General features: G+C 37.2%; 2 protein-coding genes across 2 annotated transcripts; one reads left to right on the top strand and one right to left on the bottom strand.

Moving 5' to 3' along the window:
• The first annotated feature begins 3,922 nt into the window (after positions 1-3,922).
• LOC147869813 (uncharacterized) lies at positions 3,923-6,229 on the top strand. Its single transcript, XM_087333434.1, has one exon. It carries the CDS (start codon positions 3,938-3,940, stop codon positions 5,855-5,857), a length of 1,920 nt encoding a protein of 639 aa, XP_087189560.1. The 5' UTR covers positions 3,923-3,937; the 3' UTR covers positions 5,858-6,229.
• A 4,075-nt stretch (positions 6,230-10,304) lies between these two features.
• Positions 10,305-19,996, bottom strand: LOC147869814 (putative cellulose synthase A catalytic subunit 1 [UDP-forming]). The gene is made up of 14 exons (XM_087333554.1): positions 19,842-19,996; positions 18,381-18,576; positions 17,865-18,055; positions 17,663-17,771; positions 17,410-17,590; positions 16,559-16,825; positions 15,892-16,237; positions 15,574-15,711; positions 14,761-14,886; positions 14,473-14,685; positions 13,497-13,761; positions 12,673-12,869; positions 11,891-12,244; positions 10,305-11,071 (listed from the first exon to the last, which is right to left on the bottom strand). The coding sequence occupies exons 1-14, from the start codon at positions 19,917-19,919 to the stop codon at positions 10,493-10,495; spliced, it is 3,240 nt and encodes a 1,079-aa protein (XP_087189680.1). The 5' UTR covers positions 19,920-19,996; the 3' UTR covers positions 10,305-10,492.
• Between the last annotated feature and the right edge of the window lie 233 nt (positions 19,997-20,229).

Raw genomic sequence — 20,229 nt, forward strand, 5'->3', positions numbered from 1 at the left:
CTATGGAATAACTTGGAATTTGTTGATGCAAAGTATGATGAACATGAGCATTTTGAAGAAGATTGAAATGGTTCTTATCTATGAGTTGCAAGGGCTTGTCTCTGGATGCAACTACTTTTGTTGCTGTCTATGGAATAACGTGGAATTTGTCTATGGAATAACTTGCAAATTAGTTGATTATTTATCTCTACTTTGGAGTACATAGATTTGTTTCCTTAGCCATTGCCTTACACAAGGCGGGTTGGGAAAAAATATTTTGTATTTTGTAGTTGTTATGACTTGAAATATTATTGATAAGTTTGTGTTTATTTCATGCATTGAAATACTTCTAGTTGATGTTGTTTATTTCATGCAACCCTGTTAATGTTAGGATACAAGTTCCTCCGGATGGGAAGAAAGGACGAGTCGGATCGGATGGAGTAGATTAAGTATCGGCAAGTGAGATAAGTTGAATCAGTCGATGGCTAGCTTGGCCGAGGCTGAAAAATCAATTGATTAAAAATCGACCTAAATAACCAACTCGGCTAATAGCCAAATCAGTAGAAGCCGAATTGGGGCTATATTTGTAAATAGTCATATATGTATATGAGTATAAATACAGTTAGGGCAAGTAGTTATTTTGTGTAATGATGATCATTGTTGAAAAGTTACAGTGAGTAGTTGCCATTGTAACTAGAGTGGGTTAGAGTGAGAGAGTGTGTGAGTAACTCTATAGCCGTCTGTAGATGAAGAAGAGCTCAAGGTCGATGCCTTGAAGCTTCTTGTTGTATTCCTCCCACCATAGTGATTCATTTTGGGAGTTTGTGGACTCCCCTTAGTTTTTTCCCTTTCAGGGTTTTCCACATTAAAATACTTGTCTCTGTACTTGTGTTTTTTTTGTGTTCCTGTTATTTCGATCTTTGCACCCCCTCATACACGTACATGTGAGAACTAGTTGTGGCCGAGTTTATTCTCATATTCAATAGTTAAATTATAAAGATCACATGGTTACTTGAATATTCAACCTCGTAAGAGATTGTATAGGAACTCGATTTGGGTTGGCATCTACCATGGGAAAACGATGGTTTTAATCGTGCCTGAGCAAATTCTTGGAATATATTATGATCCCACATTTTGTGCCTTTTAGCAATTTTTATGAGCATACCATTTATGTGTATTGGTAATATAGATTTTTTTCCTAATAAATAACCAATCATGTTTATAAGTAGTTTAGGGTATATTCTTAATATTACAATATGTCATTACCTTGAATAGGCTAATGTGTTATCACAAAAGTGCATGCTTGCATAACGCAAGGTAGAAATCATGCATGACTATGCCAACCATGTATCCAACCATGCAATAGTCAACTACTCTAGTCAATTGATGAATAATTCTTCGCCATTGTTAATATACCTACATACTTCACTTATTTCCCTGTTCTTTTCTTATAATCTTCGTCGACTCCGTCATGTTCTTAGTTACGACAATGAAAGCAATGAAGATTAGGTTGGTCAATTGAAAAATGGCAAAGTTTAGACAACATAGTAATTCTCAACAAAAAGAGATAAATCTAAATTGGGATGGAAAGGGAAATATCAAGATGGAATTCAACCATATTGTGAACTTGGCTGAGTAACTATCCAAAAGGCTATTGTCGACCCACATAACATATTTAGTGCCTATTATTGTGGCAAATGAATTGTGGAAAGGTTGATTATACATTAGCAAATCATGTATACTAGCAACACACATGAATTATGTGTGTCCTGAGTTCATCTGAGATAGACTTCGATTTGTGGTCAAGGTATGGCGTACATGGTATGATTGTTGGCATAAAAGGCCAAATCCTTCCACTTTGTATCCTTAAGTGTGAATACACTCCCTAGTTGAGGCTTGAGTATATAAGCTCAAACCTAACATTGTAAAGACGGTGGTCTTGGAGAGAAAAATGAGTTACAGAGAAGAGAATAAGAACTTCTATTGAAGCTCTGAAACTGTGTCTATCTTTTGTTTCTCTTCTTGTTACATATCTATGTTGTTTGTTGTACATCTTCTTGAAGGTCCTAATACACATTCTTCTGCATATCTACCCATATACTTTCTACAATGATACCTTATGTATGTGATATAATATGGCTATTGTATTGTCCATTCTTTGTAATAATGTTTTTTTTAACACAATCATTATGTGGAATGTTAGGCATAGATATGTTGTGGTTTCCTTACATACCAAATAACTAAAGCCATTTGGGATGTTTGGCACTATTAATGGGGAACTTTGTCACCATTTTTAGTTGGTTTTTTTATTCAATGAACCACGATTTTAACCTTCCCCTCATATACGTATGCATTGGGATCTACTTTCAATGTTTGACTACCATATGTATTGGGTTTGTGATACAAATGGGTTCTTGTTGGATGCTCTCCATGGGATAACACAACAAATATGGAAGTTGAACGTAAAATTGATTTGGCAGTTTTCACAACCGAGTTCTTAGGGCATCCTATCCTTGGAAGGAGTTGCATTTATGTCAACCTGTCTATAACACCTTAGAGGATTTAGTTTGCCATGAGATCCTCAATATTCTAGTAGGGACACCAAGTGATTGTGTATTGTTGTGTTGTTTTACTATGTACTACTATTATAGAGAAAGACAAAGAGAAATATTAAAGTATGTATTGGAGCCATCCTCTCATGAACCTCCTAATATATGGTTGGGCTAGAGAGAGTGAAAGCTTGGCTTGACCTTGGACTTGATCTAGGTCTCATATGTTATGCCATCAAGAGCTCAACAACCTCCATAACATATGCATTGATCCACAAGCTATTCAAGGTGCTTCCTCACTTGAAATCATCACGAGCTCTAATCGAGGAGGAACACGTTAACCCATTTATTTGAAATTTTGCATATGAATACATATGTGCACAGAGATCTTTTGATTTTATTTTTAAATTTTAAAGAATTTATGAAATATCATTGATTAGATTGTGTGTGGATGTGCATGCGACATCACACTCTTTAGTTGTTGCCCATTTTCATCTATCATTTAGAAATAAGAGAATTGGTTTATGTTAGAACATGAAGAACATGTAGCTTTACATAAGTCGGAAAGCCAAAGACTCATTGATCCATGTATTTTGCAAAACGCTCTTGGGCATGATGATTTTCGTAGACTTGAGGAGGTGAGGTGTAGCAAGTACGAGGGAGACAATGTCGAATAACATGAAACATCATTGATATGCAGAGGGATACAAGGCATAAAAGTCCGAATGGAAATAAACTAGAAGTGAGAATGGGAACTAATAATATGCTCCTCCTCTATCATCGGCATTAATTCTTGCCCCAATTATCGATATTTCCTGAGCAGAGGGAGCAAGCGTGGGGCAACCACATGGAGGTTTCCCGTGCAATGGCAATGTCTATAGGACCACCGGTCTGCGCAAACACGCGCCGCGGAAATTTTAGGAACTTCCAATCCAAACGATTGCTTTACATTGGAGGCGTGGTGCGGGGTTGCGCCTCTCGTGGCGGCGAAAGACACTCGCGAGCGAGAAAACATATAGAGACAAGACACATACATGTGATTCTGTGAAAGAAAGTGGGGCATATATGTAGAGACACATACTTCATTTTGGGGGGTTTCTCATGGCTAGAAGAGAGCAAAGAGAAGAAGAAGAAGAAGAAGAAGAAGGGGTATGATTGTGTGTGAGAGAGATTGATTTCCTTTCATACATTCTATATACATACAAAAAGTCCTCCTTTTCATCCTTCTCCTCCTTTCCTGAGCTTCCTTCTTCTTTCCTGCAGAGAGAGAGAGAGAGAGAGAGAGAGAGGAAGGAGGCTCTGCATCTGCCTTATCCCTGCACTCAAGGTAAACATCCATCCCTCCATCCCTCACCTCTTCTCTTTTTCTTTTGTTTTTTTGTTTTCTGAAATTCAGAGAGAATAGAGCCATGTCTTCTTCTTCTTCATCATCTCTTCCCTCCCCCCCCTTACCTCCTCCTTCCACCTTCTCCTTCTGGTGCCATTCCTGCCACAGGATCGTTCCAGATACTCTCCCAGAGACTGTCAGCTGTACATCTTGCGGCTCAGGATTCATCGAAGAGATCCGCAACCCAGCCCTGCTCCTCATCATGGGCCCTCGGGGTGGGCAAAATGACACAGAGGATGAGCGTGGCACCGGAGAAGAAAGAAGCAGCAGCGGACGATCATCGCCTGCACGCCACTTCTTCAGCCGTATCTTTGGTGGGCAAAACCGAATGCGAAGCCAGAATAGTGACAACCTCCAATACTCCCCTGATACCATCCTTCACGTGCTCGAGATTGCATCACTCCTCCAGCAAAATCACAACTTCAATAATCAAGTAGGTGGTTACCATCATGTAGATCGAAATTTAGGGCATTTGAATGCCCACAACAGTACCAGCGGACATCAATATCACAATCGCAATCGTCAAATAAGTGCCAACAATCCTATAGATCAAGATTTAGGGCTCTCAGATTCTCACAATCATGATGCTCGTCGGTCAGTCGATGGATCTGAGGACTGGAGTAATGAGGAAGTAGGAAACCATCCTACGAATCAAGAGTTAGATCTATTAGAGGGGTCCCGTTCTCCATCGCGTGCCACTGTGCGATCATGGTTTGTTCATAGATTAGGGTTTGTGGAGAGATTAGGACTTGGTCAAAGGTTAGGGTTTGGACAAAGGTTGCGGGTTGGGCAAAGGTTAGGGATTGGACAAAGGTTGCGCGTTGGTCAAAGATTAGGTTTTGGAAGAAGGCTAGGGTTTGAGAATAGAGACAACAACGACCATGAACTTACTTCGGAATTTTCTCAAAATGATGATTCACTTGGTGCTGTTGGGCTACTAGATATTCTCATGCAAAGAATTGCTGCCGGGGGTCTGATCATTCCAGAAAGAGGTAGTTCACGACCGGCCTCAAAGGCAGCTGTCATGGCCATGCCCACCTTAACCATTAACAAGCAAAGCTTTGATGCTCTTTGTGAAGACTCTCATGAGGGGCATATTGAATGCGCTATATGCAAAGAAGCTTTCGAGATAGGAGGAGAGGTTAGAGAAATGCCTTGTAAGCACATATACCATTCTGGATGTATTTTGCCATGGTTAGAAATCCATAGCTCTTGCCCACTTTGCCGTAGAGAAATGCCAGTCGAAGAAGAAGAGAATACTGCATCAGAATCAGGGTCTCGTTTGATGGCAACAACAGCTGGAGGAGGAGACCGAACCATCATTGTTATTGGAATTTCGGGGACAGGGGCCCATTTGTTCTCATTCATTGTGTTCGGGCTAGGTGGTAGCAGAAATGACCAAACAGTATTAGAGGAACTGGAAAGTGGGAATGGCCCGCCGATGGTATCAGAGACTTTGGAAGACAGAAATGTGGCGACAGTATCAGAGAGCTTGGAAAGCCAAGGTGAGCCTATGGTATCATTCAATTTCGAAAACAGAAGTGAAGAGAATATTGTGGCAGACAATCCGGAGAGTGAAATTGAACACATGGGAACCGAGAGTTTGGAAAATGGAAATGACCACATGGTTTCAGATGATCAAGAAACTGAAACAAATGAAGCTTCTGTGATAGATAGTCATGTCATTGTGCAAGAAGAAGAAGGTATCAGAGACTCTATAGAAGGCAATGAAGCTTCTCTGTCACAAAACTATAGTCGAGGGGTGCTCCTCCCTGACACAGAACTATCGTCAGAGAACCCTGATGGAAACCGAAGCAAGAGTTTTTTTTCATGGATTTTCAGACATGCAGCCTCTTCACGGGCTTCTATGTCTAATTCTCTACGGGCCCGCTTCTCGAATGCCGAAGAGAGTATTAATTCGTCGAATGCAAATTTGCCCTGAAAAATGGAGATGCAACAACTCTTGGAATGTGAATCCTTCTATTCAAAATGGACGTGGCAAAAACTTTTGAAAGGTGAGTTCCTTGAAAATATGTACAGCAACAATAGAAATGCTCAAATTCCGAATGCTCAGAAGAAGGGCTCTCTTTACATTTGTGCCTATGTGATATGCAATCGGTATGGCCTTATTTTTTTTAATAAGGATGGAGATCTGTTTCTTTCTTTTTACCCTCATGTATACTCATATGAGTTCATAATATAAATACACACACCTTAATCGAGAAATCATGTATATAGAAGACCTTGCTTTAGTGTATTGTTTCTTATTAAAGTGCATCAATGGAAATTATCCAACAATCTGTATTTTTATGTACGTAAGCTGATCCAAAATGGTGCCATGAAAGCAGATGAAATGTGGAACATGCCTGATTTTCTTTACTGAAGCTGATTCTTATTTTAAAAGTCTTTGTGGGCACCATTGATGCTTTAAATTTTAAAGTGTGAAATGGAATCTCTCAAAGTTTATTTGTTGCTAATTAGCTGTAAATGACGGGGGCATTCAAGAAGTCTTGATATATTCTTCAATAATGGTGGTGATGACTTTGTTTCATGAATAAAAGTTGTCTGTATATACACAAGGAGATCCTCTGTATATACATAAAATTTGTCTGTATATACTTCCAAGTTCACTCATTGTTTAAACTAATGTTGTTCAGAAGTTTGTATGTTCAAATTAAATTTTCAAGAATGGATTGTTGTGTTCTTCTAAATTCTTAGGACATTGGTATGACCTCTTGCAACCAATAAGTTTTTAGACACACCATGAAATCGAAAGTCATTATGCTATTTTGTTCAGCTTAATTGATAGGCTATTGATTTGAATGAATAAAAAGAACTTTGTTTGCGTCAATAATAGGTGGCAGAATTATTTAATCAAACATATGCATACTTTATAAAGTTCCAATTATATACTTCATAAAGTTCCATAGCAATAATTTAGGAGGCGGTGCCATCCATTTTCTAATGGATCAGATTTTGCGAACTATGAGCCATTTTGGTAACTGGAAACTGTTATTTGTTCATACACCAATTACTTATTGTTGGAATACTCATTGAGACAATGAGACGATCTCTTCACAATTGTCTATAATTTGTAGGAATCCCTGTCCATAGTTACTTCAACATTATTTTGATTGCTGTTGAGCACTGATCTTTGTATATTCTTAATTTTTTTAGAGTTTTTACCTAAATTTGAGGTTTCCAACCTTGAAAATATATTTGTTTCCAAAAACAGGTGTGTTGGGTCACGGGTGTACATTGATATTGGAATTTACAAAAGTACCCTTATTTTTAACAAAGTTCTTAAAATAGACATTTTTGCTTTAAAAATACCTTGTCTCTCTTTCATTACACCGTTAACATTTGGCAAATCAACACTAATCTTTAATTGGATCAATGCTAATTGTCATTTCAACCAACCTTCCACCTAGACTCCTCACCAAATCAAACTACAGTTCACAATGGATTTTAAAGTACGGTCATTGCTTTTTTTGGCAACCAGAGAAAGGGAACTACGAGACGGTGTATATAATTGGGGTTGTTTTGTTAGCTATTTGGAGGAATATAGTTAAGATGGTTGTGTCAACTATTTGAAGATTGTGAGACCCTTTAGTTTGACACATTTATGTGACTAATTAATGTAGTTAATAAAGTTGTGCCATGGTCAAAGTGATTGACGTGAGTGATTCGGTGATGCCAACCCATGGGACTCAAACGTTTACCACATGTTTGCAAGTCAGCAAAGACAATAGCATTTACTTTTTGTTAAATTACCGCATTTTATGTGGGTATATGGTTATACCCGTGTGGAACTTATAAAGTCTTAAACATACTCTTTCTCAAGTTCATACCAGTACATTATCTAATTGCGAAATGTTACCAATACTTAATCTATAATGCAGCCTTAGAATTTAGAAAAAGGGCTCATTACCGAAAGGTACATCTTTTATGTATAGCCTTAGGGCATTTCTTAATACTAATGTAGTATCCATTTTTTTATAAAATTGAAAAAACATATAATGAAGCTAACTTATACATATGTAAGTTCCAACGTCATGGCTTGATTCCTATGAATTTTATATTTATATATATAATGTTGATTTGCTAGTCTATTGACACATCAAAAAATTGTCATCTCCTCAATCATTGGCAATTTTTGAGTCTTCTATTTCTTTGGAGCTTCTAAACTTACTTGACATCTCAATAGACATATTTGGAAGCTTTGGACAAGTTGACGACCATCAAATGCTAACTCTCTTTTTTCCAAAAGCAACAAGACCACACAAAATTGCATAAATTGAGGTGGAATATGGGATTGAAGATCATATCTGAAAATAATATATCAAATGCAAGGAAAATATTTGAGGTATTACAATGAAGACAAGTAGAAGATTGTATGTTTAAAGGTAGTCCTTACACACCAAGTCAATTAAACATGAAGAAACAACAAGAGTTTTTGTCCAAGGAATCCAAGAATTACAAGTCCTTTTGTCCTTTTGGTCAACATTCCAAACACTTGGTTAAACTATTCCTTTAGAATTGAGCTGATTGTCTTGGAAATGTTTATATACAACATTGACACACTAAAGACGTATATTGAACTATTCGTGGGGGACATGTTTGTTACTAGTCACCATAAACATATTATCATCAACCAAATGCCTCCTCGTGGCTCATAACCTCATAAAGAATGGATTGTTAACAAAAAGAAAGAAAATAACATAATTGTGTTTCTCTTTGCTTATGGATGTCCAATTAAATGGGTGTCTAGTGCCAATAAACTACCTTGCATGCAAGAAACCGCAAGCTCTTCCTCTATTCCCCATAAAGCTTAAATTTCCCTTTGCCTAATATATTTTCTTGCATCAAAACCTTATCTCCATTTAATATTAACCACTTGACCGTTGATCATTTACATTTTATGAAGCATATGTCAAAAACATGTGGCATTCATTATATAGGAGCGTGAAAAAACATTTGTAAGGGCATATTGCCTCTTTTACTATACTAGAAGTTTATTGTTTGTTTGTAAACACATTAGAGAGCTTGGAAAAGTGTGTGAAAGAACATTGAAGAGGGCAATTTGTTTTATAATCGTGTTGCAATGTTTATGTTTGGAATTGGGTGTGTGTTTCACACGTTTGTCTATGTGTTTCTGAATTACTAACATCAAAACCTAGGAGGTAAATCAATAGCATATGTCAATTTGCAAGTATATAGATCCAACTTGTTTATTTGATATGGTAAAAAAATTTGTTTCAGAATTCTTCCTAGTATTTTTATTAATGAACATTTTGCACAACCTATGTATGGATGGGATTATAAAAAATAATTTTATTGTATTTTTTTCATCACCAATTGACACATGATCTTTGAAAAGTCGAAAACCAAAGTTTTGACCTTACGTTATTTCGTTTTTCTCATTCTCAAATATATAATGCTTGTATTTATGGTTCATTTTATTTCATGTTAACCTAAATTATATACATAGTTCATGCATGCTCTAGTGAATCCTTGTTTTACTATATAGAAATTGAAAATGTTCTTTGTGTACAACTAATATTGTTCTAATACTTTACAACCTTGTTATGATTTCCTTCTATGTGTGAAGCATATGCCACCATTGGCTTGGTTTTTTTCTCATCCAAACCATAAAGTTTGTATGAATAATGTATTACGGAAGTGAATCCATGAATGTTAAATATATTCCTATCAATAATCCCATGTCAATGACGCTTCAAGCTGAATGAGAATAAATGCCTTTTTACAAGACATTACATGCTATACATTCATGTGAAGACTTTATTCAAACATATGTTTGAAACCCCCATGGTTGCACATTCAATCAGATGTAGTGCTCAAAACCCTGAACCCCAAACATGAAAAACCTTGTTTCCATATGTAAATTATAAACCCTAATTCCATAAATCTTCAAATTGAAATTTTATGTCGTCTTTGAACTTATGTAATGCTAGGAAACCTTATCCATAAACAAGCAAACTCAATCACATGCATTGTACATTTGATCCTTTATTGCACCTAAAAGCTAAAGCTTGTGTATGATAAATTACAAATACTTTCACTCAAATGTACAAGTATATCTTCACTCAAAACCCTTAACCCCAAACATGAAAACCTTGTTTCCATATGTAAATTACAACGCTTAATTCTATAAATCTCCGAATTGAAATTTTGTTGCATCTTTGAATCTATGTAATGGTAGGAAACCTAATCCATAAACCAAAAAACCCTATAGTCACATATGTGTTGTACATTCAAACCTTTATCTCATCCAAAGATCGAAGCTTGAGTATGGTATTGGTAAGCGAAAAAATGACAAAAATTTCACAAGTATATATATTCCCTAAACAAGATATAAACAACAAGATACAACAACAAGAACATCTTTAATTCATGTATAAAAAATGTACAAGATATATCAGAAGACCCACATCCTTACAATAAGTAGTTTGTATCAATGTCTCTTTTGAGAACAAATGCATAAGCTAGATGCTCTATTTCAAGCATCATATCAGCAAACAATTCTTTTCTTCTAGATCACGTGATGATCGGGAAGTCAACAATTATCTCCACATCCCGATGAGATTGTGTTGGTTTGGCTCATGAATGGGTTGATCTTAACCCACAACAACGAAAAGATCGATGCCAACAAAATCGACCACACGATGACAATCGTGGGAGTGCGATTTTGGCGGCCCATCAATCCTTTCAAGAAAGGGTAAAGATGCACTATGACCCAGAAGGCAAAGAAGAGCTTTCCGAACAGAGGACCCCAAGATTGGTAGCCAGTATTCAAAGCATCTGAAATACCCGCAACAACGCCGACCAAGTTGATGACAATCAAAGTTGTTGGAGGAATGAGAAGAGTCGTCCATTTAAAGACATAAAGCTCTCCAAATTCGGCATCGTCGGCAGCTTTGGCAGTGACAGTAAAATTAGTGTCAATCCCAGCCAAGACCTTGAGGAGGCCTTGGAAGACGGCAAAAAAATGGGCCGACACACCACCAATCACCCAAAATTGCTCATTTCTCCACCAGTCATCAATGCCAACCCCACTCCACCTCATTTCGAGAATGCCCGTAGCAAAGATGGACAGGAAGAGAGAAATAAACCATAGGCTATCGAAGTTGCTAATCTATGGAAATGAATGAGAAAAAAGAAAATTTAAGCATGAGAATTGGGTTGACGTACACCTATTAACCTTAATTAAGAAACGATGCATTAAGGCTAGAAAAAAAGGAAGATATTTAGGCCTAGGTTAATCAAGGTTATTGTAATGATTACTTTATGTTAAGAAGTGTCATATCCACATGTCTATCCTTGAGTAAGACTAGAGATGGGTTGCATGTGGATGGCTTTCTCATATGTCCATGCAAAGCTTTGGACAATAGCCCAATGGTTAATTGTTGTCTATCAAATCATTTATTAATTAGACTTTTTCTAAGACAATATGGTGTTATCCACACACAAGACTGATTACAAGATGATATTAAGATCGAAGGTAGGCCTATTTGCATGTGGATTTGTATAGCTATTATATGTACACTAGACCTAGGGTTATCTGTGTTAACGAAGATTAATTACATTAGTAAACTTTTCTCTAAGCAAAAGAAGGATTATGAGCATAAACTTGGTTAGAAGTAGATGTTCTTGTGCCAATAGATAGGTATGTTTAGATATATACTAGACGTAGAATGCATCATTGTTCAATCAATCTAGTTTTGATTAGATACATATTTAATGGATGCACACACAACCATGATCTAAACAGATTAGTGGGAGGGTCACATTTGTGTACAAATATGGGCTGGACACTAGACCTAATCATTGTTAATCAAGTTTTGTGATAATCATCCAAACTGCTTCATTTCTATCATGATTCTAACATGTGTGCTCTGATGCCCTTAAGAACATAAAAAAAACTGTTTAGAAGTTTTTTAGAGGAAGAAGTTACCGAGGGGATGATAAATTTCCCAGTCAGGAGACACACAGCTGGAAGTGTGCAATAAGCCAGCAATGGTAACGATGTGATTGGATACACAATGGTGTTCACATATGCCAAACGTTGTAACCATTTTAGATGTCCTCCTCCATAGCCATACCATAGGGGGCAATGCTTGCTAAGAAGGATTTCAACTGACCCAAGTGCCCATCGAAGCACCTGATTCAATCTGTCCGAAAGATTGATTGGAGCTGACCCTTTGAAAGCAGGCCGCAATGGCATACAATAGACCGACCGCCAGCCACGACAGTGCATCTTGAATCCAGTCAAGATATCCTCAGTAACTGATCCATAAATCCATCCAATCTGGCATCGATAAAAACATAAGAAATTTTACTTGCATAGCATAATGTAATGCACTACCGTCTCTTATTAGTCTTTTCAGGAATGACCAAGTATTTTTAATAAACTAACAAAAGCAAAACTATTTTGTTCATCATGAATTTAGGCCTAAATAATAACTTTTCAGACTAGGATACTCAAACCAATATAAAATGTCTTTTCAGATACAAAACTAATACATGCTTATATATATCTATAGATATATATATAGTATATAGTATATACTAAGGCACAACTATTTTTTCATTATGAAACATAAGCTTACAATAACTTTCAAACAAAGCTTCTTAAATGCATACAGTGAGTGGGCATGTGTGCATGTGTGCATGTGTGTGTGCATGTGTGTGCTTGTGTGTAGCATGTGTGTATGTATAGATAATGCTGGCATTAACCTCTTTGCCCCATTCGGTCTTATCTTCATATCCACAGCTGATCACATGAATAGCCTCTTTAAGCAACGAAGCCGGTGGTGCAGATGGTGGCACGCCACCTTCTTCATAGAAAGTGGAAGCAACGAATACTGATGATTGACCAAACTTTTTCTCGTAACTCCTTTGAGACATCAACAGAGACTTATCTTCTTCATATCCTAAAACGTCAAAAGACTGCTTGATGAACCATAATCAAGGAAAGCAATACTGACTACTAGCTATTTCTCAAGCATATATAGATCATTTTGAAAATAAGCGAAAATACACGAGCAACCATTGTGAGCTTCATATACATAATATGAGAATATATTATTTTTGGCATTTTTTCCTATTTTATATGATTAATAGTATAGCAAAAACTCATGCAAATTGGCAAAAAAAAAACAGAATTTAACAGCAATATTCAGCAGAAATAAGAAAAATGTTACAAAAAGTTCAAGATTAGCCTAACAATAAAACTGAGGTTCCACAAAGTATAAACTTGGCCAATCCTTTATACATAAGAGAGTCCGTGAGTTCCTTATTTTTAACACTAAGCAGCATCTATTGTTTTAAGAGGGTCAAGTTTCAAAGTTCGTCCTAATGGTGAGATATAAGGATAAAAAAGAGGGGAGTTTAAACTGTGTCTTTTTTACTATGGAAGTTATTTTTATCTATTTTTAATTTGAACATTACATCTCCCTTATAGTTTCTAGAGGTTTATTCATAACTACATTTTACAAGCAAGATCGCACATTGTGTTTTACACAGATCATGATGTTTCACAAAAGATGAACAATGCATACCTTCTATACCCTCTTCGATGTCTTCGAGATTGAACATTGGGACTGATGAGTTGGCCCGGTTCGTTCTCCTTGTGGTATTTTCTGGGACACCAGTTTCTTTTCTTTTTTTACGTGGACCGCAGCAAAAATGAGTGAGGAAGTCATCGTCATTTTGTGGACTTTCAAGTAAGGGTGGATCAACGCCATAGAGCGCCTTCCTCCGGAAAACACAACCTGTCCCCACATATACAGGTCCTTGAACCCCATCCAGCCCTTTCAAGTTGATCTGAACAGAGGACAAACAATCCAAAGGCAAAAATATATTAGTGTACTTAGTGTCCTTAGTGCCTTCTCATAGACGCAATCTATCGCTTTTGAAAGCCTTGTGTACAAAGTTATGCAAAGACTCAAAACTTGGAAAATAAATGAGTTAGTCCATTCCATCTCTCATTGGAAGAGCAGGTTGGAAAAGTAATATGTAACGCCTTAAACGATGCAAAAATAGCTATTACAGTCAATCTCTCATTGCAATCAAAGAGGCAGTCTATTATTTTTCGAACAATTTGTTTGGAAATTATTAGTAAAGCCTTAAAACGAACAAAAAGAAGTTATTTCGCTCAAATTATGAGGTCATATGATAAATATGGTTCTTATCAATATAAAACTTTATAGATTATTAAATTTCTGTTAACTCACTGTGTTGAAACTTAACAAATGTCTTTAAATATCCCATGGGTTATCAGGATGGCCATTTTTTTACCAGACAACTTACAAACTGTCTACACCTACCACTTCCAAACTACAATATTTTGTTTTCATAAATCACTATTGAATTTTCTCTGGTAACTCTCCTATCTTTATAATTAGTTTCTCAACATTAATTCACTGCTACATTTGCAAATAAGAGATAATGCATCAGATTTTTGTTTTCCACATAACATCATTTTATCCTAGACATGACTCTTACAAGGTCACAAGAACATGCAGAGGGACTCACATCAAAGAACACTGTATTATGGTTGGCGTAACGGTCATGTAGATCGATGCCATCAAACCTTTGAGGGAACTGCACATAGCAAATCCTTTTTCCAAGACGCGAGTCCATCATGAAACACATCGCCTCACGAATCGCTTTACTGTTATTGATGTAGTGATCACAATCCAAGTTCAAGAAGTAGGGAGCATTTGTAAGAACTGCCGAAACTCTCACCTGCTCTTAAATCATGTTCAGTTATGAATCAAAAACACATGCGTCTCTATAAACAGACAATGATAAGCACAGTACCAATGAATTCATAGCACCGGCTTTCTTATGATGGTTGAAACCAGGACGTTTCTCACGAGAGACGTAGACTAAGCGTGGCAGTTCATTGCCCTCTGTATCATGGCCTCCACTGTGACCGAGAAATACCTTCAGGTATGAAGACATGTGTAAGCAAGAGTTTTAGCACTGACAAGGTTTATTCCTTTTTAGTGGCCTTGTTTGAAAAGTTATCCGTAAACAGATTATTAAATGAATACTGTACCAATATACTTCATGTGTTGAACATATTTGTAGGAATTATAAATTGAATTCCAGTAACTATATGGCTTTTTAGTAGTGCTTCTTAGAGAGGGAAATCTATTTGTTTTGAGAAGTCTAGCTTGAAAATTATGTCTATTCTTCTTGAGTAGTCTAGTTTGAAAACTATTTGTAAAGCAAAAATTTAAGAGAACACCATGAAGGAAAAGAATAGAAAAAGCAGTATTGATCTGATTCATTCAATCTACTGAATATATTTGTTGGCTTTTTCAATATGCAACGTACATCAGCTTTCCTTTTCATGTTTCCAATGCAATGCAGCATGCACTAAGTGACTTTTCTTATACAAAGGGATATATGTGTCTCGCTTCAATTACCAGTAATAAAAACAGCAAGTCAAGCAGACATTTTACCTGTATCATTCCAGGATAAGCTTTGGTGCTATTTCCAATGTTATAATATAAGAACAGGGAAGAAATGCAACATGCACTATGTGAATTGTCTTCCTTGCAGGGATATGTACATATCAATTCAATTACCAAAAATTTAAAACTGCAAGGCCAGCATAAATTTTACCTGTATCATTCCAGGATGATCCTTGGTGTTATTTCCTGGCCAAGGAGTGCCATCTTGCATTGTCCATCCTTCTTCAGGCACCCGTTGAGCCTTCGCTACCAAAGCATTTATTCTGATCTTGAACTCTTCATATTCCCTCTGCCATTTATTCCATACACCAGTTATGAATCTTTTTAATCTCTGAGTGGGGAAGGGAATGTTGGCATCCATATAGAATATTACTGTTTCTTAGCTCTATTGATAGGGAAAGAAAGAAAGAAAGAAAGATATATTAACGTCTTTTAAGAGGCCAAAATAAAAACCAAGTCTTTGACAAACCTTCATCGCCCGTCGTTCTTTCACAAATGAAGGCTGGATTTTATCCTTCAAGTAATCAATTTTCTGCGCAAAGTACATTTCTGGCGCTCGAGGTTCAATGCTGAACTTCTTGCAAAATGGTACCCACTTCCTAGCAAATTCCGAAGTTTCTGACAGTGCCTCAAAAGTTAACATGGCAGCACCATCATCTGATACATAACATGACACTTTATCGACCGGATAATCCACTGCAAGGATCGAAAGTACAGTATTGGCAGTTACAAGTGGCGGCTCCTTTAAGGGATCTACTGTACTCACATAGACATCCACTGAAGCTAATTTAGAGGGCTTTCCAATAGGTTCAAACCTGCCATCCAATTATTTAAGGTCATGGCCTATAATAAAATGTAGTAAGTTGTGAGATTTTAACCCAACACCAGCAGGTCAGGTTATATACCTATACAATAAATAAACCAATAAAATCTAGCTAATCTATTTCATGCACTTAACCATCCACTGAAGCTAACTTAGAGGGCTTTCCTATATGTTCAAGCCTGCCATACAATTACAGAAGGTCGTTGCCTCTAGTAAAAAGTAGTGATTTGTGAGATTTTAACCCAACACCAACAGGTTCGATTACTGAACTCTAGTTAATATATTTCATGCAAATCAAAATTATTAATCTGACCTCAAGGATAGTCGATCAAGATATGTCTCTCGGTCAACAGGAAGCCACTTTGGGAACTGGTCGAGAATCCATGAAAATGCAAACCATATCTCACAAATGACAGAGGTGAGCCAGAGTCCATATGCATCAGCGACAGGGTTTAGTATACGAAATCGAAGAAACCCAGCAAGGATGAATAGTCGCATAATGATTACAATCCGGTATGGATTAATCTTCGAAGGGGATATGGACACTACTCTGGAGAGTGGCTGTCTTCCATTTTCTGCCCTGCAAGCTTGGACAAAATGAGGAAGATAGTTAGACCATAGAACCGAGTTTTTTCTTCCCAAGGCTCAGGAACAAGCAAAAACAAGAATTTTTAGACATTTTCTCGATGATTCTCACAATGTTTATTATGAACTTGCATTATAACCTTCTGCATGATAAACTCCATAGACCTAGCTACGTGCAGTTTCAGGTTTAACTTTTAGAGCATATTGTGTAGGGTTTAGCGTAGCCCCACATAGAGAAGCTCATAAACCCAATTTTCTCTTCCCAAGGCCAAGGCACAAGCAAACACAAGAATCTTTAAACATTTTCCCAATGATGCTCACAATGTTTATTAGGAACTAACATTATAACCTTCTGCATGGTAAACTTAGACCTAACTAGGTGCAATTTCAGGTTTAACGCTTAGCGCATAGGGTGTAGGGTGTAGGGTTCCCCCCGATAGAGAAGCTCATAGTATTCAACATTGCAAAGAAACATGAGGGAAAGCAGATTCTTTTCAGGTGCAAAATTTCTCAATCTTTCTATGACAACAATTAGCTCAAGAACAATGACTAATGTGATGCAAATCAAAGAACACTCACAAAGACACTTCTCCATTTTGAGCGTTGTCATCAACATTGCTTCCTCCTGAATGTCCCTCAATTACTTGCATTTTCTCCTGCTTTGCTTTCCAGCTCTCAAGCCTCTCCTTCCAAGCAATGTCTCCAAATTCATATGGACTGAATTCCCTACTCATGTCCATGCTCCTAGACTCAACAGAGCCTAGATCCAAACTCTTTGTCAGCTCAATAGTCTACTACTTATAAAGCATACAAGAACTGGAAATGACATTACTAGGTATATTTGAATCAGCATATGGAAGCGGATGAATGCGTGAACGGCCTCCCTGAGGTGTGAAATGAGATGGATGTTCGGGTGAGATTCCAGAAAATTCCCCAGAAACCTGTAAAAGAAATAGGTCAGAAGATCATTATTTCAGTCTTATATGAATATATACATATGAAAGATCATGGGCTGTTAAGATGAGAAAACGTGCATGGTCTCTGCCATCAGTGAGGAGAGGGATTTGGGGAACTCTTTGCATCGGTGGCTGAGGATCATGGTGGTTATTGGTACTGTCGTAGCTATGGGATTCTCGATGTCGATTGTGAATGTCAATATAGCTGAATTCATTCTCGAGATCATCTACGTCTTCTTCATCTTCATCTCCCACGACTCTAGGACTCCCTGATACAATGAAAAATATTGACATTGCATGCTAAAGCACAAAGTGAATGCATTGCCTTTATAATTACACATTTAACAATATCAATGCACACTGACACATACAAGAGAATATTTTACTGACAGTGTACAGGTGACTTATCGTTTCTTGTTTCCAATAATGCCTTAGGTTAAGTAGTGAACCATAAGGTTTATTGGATTGAGATCAAGGATACAGGCTCAGTATAAGTCCTTCACTTTTATATTATCCAAGAGTATGTAAGCACCTTGTGATGGCTTTATTCACCAGTTTTCATCAGAGAAATGAAGTTGAATCAAAAAGACACACCTTTGTGTCGCTTGTATCTTGTCTTGCACTGCGGACATGCTTGATTACCATCCTTGCGTTCATATTCATAGCAAGGCCTACATACCGGAAATGCACATTCATTGCAAGCTACAAAGAGCTCTCCTGTAGGAGTTATGCCAACATCATCTCCACATATTTGACATATTTGACTGGTAGAATGTTGTAAAGGCCTAGGCTGTACATATCAAAAACAGAGTTAAGTGGTGTTTTATGATGATTAAATGGCTAAAGAGCCCAAATATAGGAAAGATATCATTCAAACAAACCAAGGATGAAAAGGCACAAATTAAATCTGCCAACTAAGTTATAAGCATACACATAATAACTGAGAAATTACATGTTAATGAAGATAGGAGTAGATCCAATACCTAGCTAATTTACCTATTCTACTCTTTATTAAAATCGAATTACTTAGTTGCGAGTATAATGATAGGTGCAATCTGGCTTCATTAACCCCTCATCACCTCATTATGATCATACTAATGGACCGACTCTAGCCTTCATTAACTCCTACAGAAATCAGAGCTCCTGAAAGCCGAAATAGAGAGTAATAGCTATGAATTGGCTATGGCCAAAGAACAGACCTTGGAGACAATTGGCTATGTGAAAAAACACATAAAAGGGAATACAAACACTGAGTATGAAAGACTCTTATGGAGCTACCCAAAAGGAAGCTTTCTAGAGAAAGACTGAAACAGGGGAAACATAAGAAACATTCAAATAAACCAAATGAAATAAAAGCTCCAAAAGTGCTCTCCAAACAAAACTCATAGGGAGTGAACCCAAAACAGTGACTTTTAGAGGGGCAGAGAGAGACAGAGAGACAGAGATAGAAGACAGACTTGAAGGGAGCAACAAGGTAAACATTGAAACCAACCAATGATGAAAAATCCAGAGAGTTACCCAGTCATTGAGAACTCTCCAAAGAGAGAGGGAGAGGCTATGAGCATGGAACAAATTGAAAGGAGAATACGAATATATATATATATATATAGAGAGAGAGAGAGAGAGAGAGAGAGGAGAGTACAAACAGAGCTCCTTCAAGAAATTCAAATCCCAAAGTAGAGCTCTCAAAGTTGAGATAGAGATACAGACCCTAGAACGATGAAACAGAATGAAGAAAAGGAGAGACGGGCAGACAGAAGCCCAAAAATTGAACTAACTACAGACACAGACCTACTCAGAAAAAGCAGAAGAGTAAAGGATGGTATTCAAAGTCGTCATTCTTGAGTGTCTCTTCTGGAAAGATTTAATCTCCAAGGCTTCAAAAAACAAAATTCAATCAAATTACTCTTGGTACGAGAGAATGACTTCCCTTCTTCACGGTGACCCAAGAAGCTTCTTCTAGCAAATAACCCAGAAATATGAAGCAGGACATAAATGCGCACATATGTACGCATGTCTGGCCAGAGAGAGAGAGAGAGATGAGAAACATCTTACCCCTTGTGATTCAGGTCCAATAACAACTAACTGGTTTTTCTTGTAAGAGCCTGCTACGAGTCCTGCATTTGCCTCCATTGATAATAATTTATACGTATTTTGTAATTTGCTTACTATAATGGTGGACTTCTCATGAAGGAGAAATTAACCTTAATTGACTAAAGGAGGAGGAGGAGGAGGAGAAGAAGAAGAAGAAAGGGGGGGTTATACACAGAAGAAGCTATGGTGAGCTGAGCTTTGAAAGGGAAGAAGAATGTATCGCAAAAAAGTCACAGCACGGGAGACAGAGATGATGGACTTTGAAATCAGTGTAGAGAGAGAAAGAGACAGAGATGTAGGGAGGGGGGGGGGATGATCATGCACGCAGATACATACATACATACATACA

Source organism: Azolla caroliniana, unplaced genomic scaffold (genome assembly GCF_043228905.1).
Source record: "Azolla caroliniana isolate FFs.n. ecotype wild unplaced genomic scaffold, voAzoCaro1.0.p SCAF_1, whole genome shotgun sequence".
In the NCBI taxonomy this organism is placed as follows: Eukaryota; Viridiplantae; Streptophyta; class Polypodiopsida; order Salviniales; family Salviniaceae; genus Azolla; species Azolla caroliniana.

Excerpts from the sequence above, each read along its gene's own strand:
- LOC147869813 (XM_087333434.1), top strand. The coding sequence starts at position 3,938 with ATGTCTTCTTCTTCTTCATCATCTCTTCCCTCCCCCCCCTTACCTCCT.
- LOC147869814 (XM_087333554.1), bottom strand. The coding sequence starts at position 19,919 with ATGGAGGCAAATGCAGGACTCGTAGCAGGCTCTTACAAGAAAAACCAG. Across the intron at positions 17,591-17,662 it reads TGCTGATTCAAATATACCTA|GCTCTGTTGAGTCTAGGAGC; the intron begins GTAATGTCATTT and ends GTTTGGATCTAG. Across the intron at positions 14,686-14,760 it reads CCGGTGCTATGAATTCATTG|GTGAGAGTTTCGGCAGTTCT; the intron begins GTACTGTGCTTA and ends ATTTAAGAGCAG.